The 8,251-nt window shown below is 34.2% G+C and overlaps 1 protein-coding gene across 2 annotated transcripts; it reads right to left on the bottom strand.

Moving 5' to 3' along the window:
- Window positions 1–903: 903 nt before the first annotated feature.
- LOC116139011 (probable LRR receptor-like serine/threonine-protein kinase At1g05700) lies at window positions 904–5,282 on the bottom strand. 2 transcript variants are annotated; one of them, XM_031424690.1, is made up of 14 exons: window positions 5,169–5,282; window positions 4,785–5,009; window positions 4,454–4,622; window positions 3,886–4,370; window positions 3,648–3,795; window positions 3,421–3,492; window positions 3,248–3,319; window positions 3,079–3,159; window positions 2,752–2,888; window positions 2,404–2,630; window positions 2,185–2,311; window positions 2,033–2,098; window positions 1,760–1,949; window positions 904–1,523 (listed from the first exon to the last, which is right to left on the bottom strand). In XM_031424690.1, the coding sequence occupies exons 1-14, from the start codon at window positions 5,251–5,253 to the stop codon at window positions 1,127–1,129; spliced, it is 2,481 nt and encodes an 826-aa protein (XP_031280550.1). In that variant the 5' UTR covers window positions 5,254–5,282; the 3' UTR covers window positions 904–1,126. The 2 variants fall into 2 exon arrangements, with proteins under 2 accessions (XP_031280550.1, XP_031280549.1); XM_031424689.1 differs by having other exon boundaries at window positions 4,454–5,009.
- Window positions 5,283–8,251: the final 2,969 nt, after the last annotated feature.

An 8,251-nucleotide genomic window follows, 5' to 3' on the forward strand; every position in this document is an offset into this window, starting at 1 on the left:
TATCTTAACTCAGAAAACTGTGCTAAGTAATTGACATTTATTAAATAAAATTCATGTTGCAAAGAATGACAATGAACATTATAAAATAAAAACAAAAATATTCAGTATCATATGGTCCATGTCTAAAACTGCTAATTAAACAATCTGAAAAACTAGTTTCAACATTATCTGTGGTCTGACTTCTTAGACGAACATGCAATTTTATAACGTAAATTGTGTAGATGTACATGCTGCGAAAGAAGATGCAATTGTCATTTAATGTATATTAATGCACCAACTTTGTTTATGTTATATTATATAAATAAACTAATTAAAATTCTAGTGCTATCTAAGTAGGGCATTATATATCTTGACTCGGTCAGTTCTGAAAAAAGGGAGTAATACATAAACGGATGTATTAATAAAAGACCATGGAGTTTGAGCTGGCATATTTACTTTATATTAATAATGATCTCAATAAGATGGAATTTTCTCCTCAACGTATCAGTCAAGAAGGGTTTAGATCCCAACTGGCATGTATAACAGGTATTAGTGCTACAATCGAGTTGAGCCGAGTATTGAGAAGCTCAAACTCGAATTCAAGCTCAACCAAGCTTCAATTGTCAAGGTAGAGCTCGAGCTCGATAAATATATATATGATCCACTCAAGTTCAATTCGATTACAATTATTAATTATATAATTATTGATATATATAATATATATAATTATTTTAATTTTATATTAATTTATATATAAAATTAAAATATTTATAATATGTCAAATTCAAGTAAGCTCGCAAACTACTCGAGTTGAGTATTATTATGCTCGAACTCGGCTCGATTCAACACACGAGCTACTCAAATTTGAGCTCAACTCTAGTCAAGTCTGAGGCTCGTTTACAAGGCTAATTAGATATAAGAGTGAGCTAGAAATTGATTTTGACAATTAATAGAGACTCCTACATGATAAAACAGTAATACTTTACTCAGTTCATATTTGAGAAACAAAACGAAACCAACACAATCCATCTCCATGCATCTTCCTGGGATCCAACAAAGATGGAAAGTACTATAATAGTTACAGGGACTGAACTACACCACTTCAAAGATCCACAAGATTCCTAGAAAGAAATTAAATAATGCTATACTACCTTGCTAAGGGAGCAATATCAGAATCCAGAAGTGTAGTGTTAATTACTGTGGCATTGGCGTAATCATTTTGGCCAAGTTGTATTGCTAAGCACTCTTTCAATCCCATCACTACCTCAATCATGGTTGGCCTCTTAGAGGAAGCGTGAGAAGCAGAAGCTAGAGCTAGTTCCACAGCTTTCCACGCTGAATTAATGTTGAAATTTCCCCCCAAACGGGGATCAACTATTTTTCTAATATCCCCCCTTGCGAGCCTGGATTTTACCCACTCACTTAAGTGAGTATTTCCGCAGGATTTCAGTATCACCGGTTGGCCTGTGATTATATTCAAAAGAACAAGTCCGAAGCTATAGACATCACTCTTTTCAGTCAACCAGCTGGACACAACCAAGCACCTGCACATAACCAAAGAATCTGATATTATGAAACCTTCAAATCAATTAACACAAGTCTCAGGAATGAAACCAAGTTATACCGCAAGAACTTTCATCTTTTTCGATGCAAAGACGACATCGCTAAAGGTGAAAGATACGACATTACAATCTAATTACTACGCAAATTGAAACATGTGTCACACACATACAGCCCCAACACCACCCACCCCCCCCCCCCAAATTGCTTAAGTACTTACTCTGGGTCAAGGTATCCCGTGGTGCCAGCAACAACGGTTGATATACTAGTGCTACTTTCAGTTGAAAATACACGGGATAGGCCAAAATCAGCTATCTTGGCTTGTAACTTTTCATTCAATAAGATGTTTGAAGGCTTCACATCTCTGTGGACCATTGGTGGCTTACAACCATTGTGCAGATACTCCAAGCCTACATATAAACTTAATATCATAATTCCTAAATAAATCTTATAAGCAACAAACAAAAAACTGATATATTGTGCAATCACTAACCCTGGGCAGCATCCAACGCTATTTGCATTCTTTCTTCCCAGCTCAAGGAATATTGATTTTTATTACCTGTATATGATCAATGCAAATTTTACTGAAATGAACTTATAAATTTCTGTTTATTCATTAAGGGCAATGATATAAAAGTGTGTGACCTGACAAATGTTGTTCCAAGGTTCCCTTAGGCATGTACTCATAAATAAGCCCCATATTGCTGCCTTCAATGCAGTAGCCAACGAGAGCAGTCAAATTTCTATGATGAACTCTCATCAGAAGTTCAACCTGCAATTCGAAGCCACATGCTATTATCAGAAATGTTATTTTCTACATAATTTTAATTTTCATGATGAATGATGATTTACTCTGCAGGATACCTCTGCGTGGAATTCTTTGTAACCTTGGGCGGATGATGGAGAGAGCATCTTCACAGCTACGTCAATATTATCTATGCAGCCGTGATAAACTGTTCCAAATCCTCCTCTACCAAGAACTGTTGTGAAGTTCTTGGTGATTTTTATGATATCAGAATATGCAAATCGCCAATGTTTTGATGCAAATGAATCATTTTTATTTGCAAGTTGGGTTTCCACCTTTGCAACAACTGATAATAACATAACAATTTTAATAAGTATTAAATATCTATTAAGAAATTGAAACGGGTAGTGTCCGGTATGATCATAGTATATATTTTTTCATATGTTCTATGTTTAAGAAAATCTTACCATGTTTTCTCCTTGCCTTAAGGCTGCAGAAGATAGCCAATCCAATTATGAGCGCGGACAACGTTGCAGCAACTGATACTGCCAGTGGAATAACAAACCCGTTCTTTTTTCGGCTTGAAGAAGACAGGTCGTCCACACTTGCATCAATTGATTGACAACAATTTAGAAAGTATAACTTAAAATAACAAACATGGAAATATATGTAAGATGAGTGATATAAATATAAATATACAAACTTTACTTGAGGACTTAGCATTGCTACTATATTGTCACATGATTCCTATTTATGTATAAATGCTTTTTGATGGTTTCTGAGAAAAGGCAAACCTTAATGTAAGTGATCCATCCTCCGACCGTTTCTTGAGTTCAGCAGGAAGTGATCCTGTGAACCCGTTTCCTTTTAAGTTTCTGGAAAGTGATAAAGATAAAAATATGAATGGCCCCTTAATATGTTTTCCCTGTTAAACTCTTTGTCAGATGAAGTCTATAAACTTACAGGACTCTCAAGGATGCCAGTCGAGATAAGAAATCAGGCACTGCTCCAGTTAAGCTATTATCTGATAGATCTCTGTATCCAGCAATTTTTGTTCAATGTTAGTGGTGAGAGACGAATTTCAAGTAACTGCTAATTGATAGTAATTTTTGATGTGAGGTAGCTAGAATACTTACAGATATTGAAGTGATGCCAATTCCGCAAAGAATGGAACTATTTCGCCAGTCAATTTACTCGAAGACAAGTTCCTAGTTTGATGTTCAAAACAGAGTACTTACTAATCGAAACCGTACATTCTGAATTTCTTATAATTGTCATTGGATTTCTTCTAAAGGGCAAGGTTTATTATATTAATTAATTTCAGACTTGTGAAAACCAAAAATAGATGAAATTATAAACTTACAAAGAAATTATTCTAAGATGACTATTATCCTCAGAGCCGCCGCTGCAATTAAGGCCTTCCCAGCGGTATCCTTCAGGGGTACAGGGGTCACCTTGCCAGCTGTTCTTCTTCACATGATAGGTTGTTTTTATATGCATCATAGCATTTACTGAAATTTAAAAGCAAGTGACTTGAAATCAATTTCCAACTGCAGAAAAGTAAATGCATAGGAAAGAGCGCTATGTTGAGTAAAGCATACCATCAACTTGGAGAGTTTGCGATTGTGAGAAATCTTTGACCCTGTAGATCTCAATGGCATTCAGAATGGGTGGAAGGTCGGAATTCTCAGTTTTACTGATTTTAATGTCGATAATTCCGCCTTTTTGTGGTGATAATTGGTAGTGTTCGAAAGTGGACATGTAACGAGGACTATAAGGCCCATAAGGGAGTGCCCCCGTTTCGTGCACCATGAATTCTCTGGTTTGGTTGTCTAAGATCTCAAGTTCCGCAAAATACATGTAAGAATAAAATAAGAAATTTGGATCTGTAGACAAATTCCAATAAAAGGTATAGCTTCCATCATCAGATGATGGTATGGCGGCTGTACTCATGACAGAGATTGGTGCTTGGAAAGAGCTAGTATTGAGAGTTTGGGTATCAGTATTGGTGATGGAGGTGCTCAACGTTTTATCACCAGAAAAGCTTAGGGGCTTCCAAATGCGATCATATATATCGTCGACATATCTAATAAGGCATCACTTCAATCATTAATTTAGCAATATATATATATATATATTTGACTCGATAAATATGATATGAGATTTCACCTGACTGATTTATTTGTTGTAGAGCCTACGTCATATCGTCCTTGGAGTAGAAGGGATTCAGTCGACGGATTCTGTGTCTGGTAAAGCGAACTATTCAAAGGCCTAAGCTCTAGCACTGAAATGAATGGTTCTCCGCGGTTCGTATTATTAAGACACACATATATATAATCTGTTGAAGGAACATGTATGATCTCCGTTGTTAAAATACTGGAAGCATCCTCCAGAATTATTGTCTCCCAGAGAATAGCCCCCAAATACAGATCAAACTTGGGCACACTATTTTGGCCGTCATAATTTCCATACATGAAACGGGCTCTGATCAAATACTTACCATTTTTTCCTTGGGCAGGATTCAGTGTGTAACAGTTTCTTTTACCTTCAGGGAAGCTTCTCACATTATTAAACTGTGCTTCATCGCCTATATTCTGGAACTCGGAAGATACATTCATTGATATTCCAGCATCTGTGAAGTTTTTATCTGAAGTATACTTTATGCCAGTAACACCATCTGTATAGTCCGAACCTTCTGATAAGCCACAATCTATGCTAATGAATCCTGAGAAAAACAGAGAACAAAATTCTTAGAACTTAAATTTACATTAATCTAATATAAACTTTACATATGTCAGTTTCAGATTACAAATATATCGGTAATATTAGCTAACCCCATAGCGATAGTAAGTAATTAATATTTGTTAACCAGACAAGTTCAAACCTGATTGATCCTGAGCATGAATCAGAACAGCAAGAGTGAAACCAGCAAGCAAAGCATAGTGGAAACTCTGTAACTTCTCCATCATCCTCTCTCTTTTTTATATAGTTTGTTTTTTTTCTTATGTGCAATATAAGTGGATCATGACTTCATATATATACAGCAAAGTTAATTAGTGTATCAATAACATTAATCATAATTAAGGGTATTAATTTAGATTATAAACAACAATAAATGCTGCAATGAAAAAGATAGACTTATTGTCTGAACAAGTCAATTGGTGATCAAATTTCAAGTTTCCAGGCTGTTACTTCATATGGAGTCAGTCTATTTTGTGTTACATATATGCAGAGTTTAAACCTCGGCAATTACTTGGATGCTGCTTAATGATACCAAGTCAGTTATCATGCATTAGCTGGCACTATTCACACGCTACAACTTCTAAAATACTTTGATGGAAAATAAAACATGAAATATGTTTCCAGGAGCTGACATTGCATATGAAATTTCTAAGCAATGAACGTAAAAGCAGGGTAAGCAATGAACGTAAAAGGAGGGTAATTGAGAATGCAGAAGACTAGCGAGCGATGACTCCACACATGAGCGGACGAGTTGACTCGTAGACTATACATTGAACACAAAAATGTTAAATATAGTGAGTCCATCAGAGGTCTACCTCTTGAGAAGTACAGCTAATTAATATGTGGGAGTATTGACTGGTTCACAGGTCAATGTTAAACCAGAACCATGAGAAATTCCCGTAATAAATTTTGCATGAGAAAACTAATTAATCAATCATAAAATGTGTGTATATGTATTATATACGTTACTAGACACTCAGAATTAATATGTGGGAGTATTGACTGGGTCTCAGGTCAATGGTAAACCATAACCATGAGAAATTCCCGTTAATAAATTTTGCACGAGAAAACTAATTAATCAATCATAAGATGTATGTATATGTATTATATGCGTTACTTGACACCTAATAATTGATTGATTATATGTACAATAATTAAAAAGAAGATTTTTAGTTTGAACGAGAGATTAAAATCTTTTGCATGAGAAGAGAGTTTAACTATCACTAAATAGTTTGATGGTAAAAGAGTAAAAGAGGATCTAACATAGTCTCTTGAGTTCGAGTTCCCATTATCCCTAATATAGGTAGCCATTGGAACATTTACTCAGCCGTTAAGATTAAATTAATTATGAAGATTGACGAAATTCAAACCAGACTAGTTAAATACATTAATTTATGATATGATATGAATCATTATTAATGTAGTGTGATCGTACTATTAATTTTTTTCAATCTTTTTTACAGGATATTAGATCATTATTGACCTCAGTCAGCAAGCTACCCTACTATTGATCCTGAGCGTGATTCAGTACTGCAAGAGTAAAACCCGCAAGCAAGGCATAGTGGAAACTGTTTAACTTCTCCATCATTCTCGTAGCTAGTATCGAAAAGAATAATCAGGGATTAATGTAAATTGATTATTATGACTCTTTGGTTCAAACGGATTAAACGGTTCTTATCCATGTTTATATTACCACAGCAATTACGATATAAGATTATTGATTAGAATACATGATTTGATAACAACAGTAAAGATGTAATTGTAGCCTGAAAAAGATAGATCAATTCATTCAATTGTCTTCAGACAATCGGTATACTAAGTAAGTTACAAGTTTCCAGGCTGTAACTTAAAGATCATTGTATTGAACCCTACTTACAAGCGGAAAGAATCTATTTGGTATCGGTATATTTGTTTTATGTATGTAGGCAAAAAGTCTATTTGTTTTATATTTGCAGAAGCGGCAATTGCTTGGAAAATGGCGACATGACTGATGAAACCAAGTCAATTCTCATGTTATCTAGATAGCTAGATTCTCATTCTACAACTTCTAAGAGACATTTTCAGTTTTTCACACCTACTCTGTTACCAATTGTTATGGTACGTGCATATTAGATATAATTCACCCTTAAAAAGTAAAAACTAACTTGTAAGGGAAGGCTGTCCAAATTCTCATAAGTCCATTTACCATACATTTAATTTGGCAATTGGGGACTTAACTGGGTTGTTACAATCATATTGGATAAACCAATTTTTTGGGATTTGATTTTTGTTGTTGAGTTCAGGAAAGTCTTGGCTATTTGAAACAATGAATACTTTGTTTTAAATAGATTTGAGTACAAATGAGCATAAACATCCCACAAATGTTGGACGTAATAAAGTTTGCATTATTCAACATCATATAGAGAGCCTTTTTGTCTTTGCGCATAAGATATTTAAATTTTATTAACAAATTTCACTTCCGACCCTTTCTTTTAAAGGGTCTTTCCTAGAATTTTAAACGATAGAATCAAAACCAAAGTGGTCAAATCTTTCTCCCGAGTCTTTCTCCCAAGTTTTATTTCTATTAGTAATGTTTAAATGAACTGATGAGGCATAATGTCACATAGATAAAATTTTAATAAATAATGTAAATTTTGCTTCAGAATTAAAGAGTTTTCCTTACAACTGTTGTATATATAACGAATTATACACACACGCACATATATATATGTAATCTCGCGGAGTTTTGACTTCTCTGAGGTTGATGAGAAAATCACACACAACAATATATTTACTCCTTTACATGACATTAAGTACCATTAGCATAGCCCGTAATTGACGTGCGGGCTCCCAAAAGTCCATGACTAAATTTTTGTTTTGGGCTTTACGTAATTGGTCTTGGGCCTAGAATATTGCATTCCCTTTCATTTGTATATCTATGAATTTATGGATGTAAAATTTTAGCCCCGGCTTAATTGATGTTCATCCCTATGGTTAAACACATCTCTTCTATTATTAAAAAAAAAAAAAATTCAAACCCTATTTAATCATAAAAAAGTAAATTTTTAAGCTTAATTAGGTTTTTTTTTCCCCACAATCTCCTAATTTCAACTTATATTTTTTTTCTTTAGATTTAGATTCATCTTGTTATATTTTTCATAGTTTTAGTGTATATATTTCCATCAAACAAACAAATATTTAAAATAAAACAAAATTTCTCACCTGCACTCATTGACATGACTTCTT

This window comes from Pistacia vera, unplaced genomic scaffold, assembly GCF_008641045.1.
Source record: "Pistacia vera cultivar Batoury unplaced genomic scaffold, PisVer_v2 Contig346, whole genome shotgun sequence".
NCBI classification, from domain to species: domain Eukaryota; kingdom Viridiplantae; phylum Streptophyta; class Magnoliopsida; order Sapindales; family Anacardiaceae; genus Pistacia; species Pistacia vera.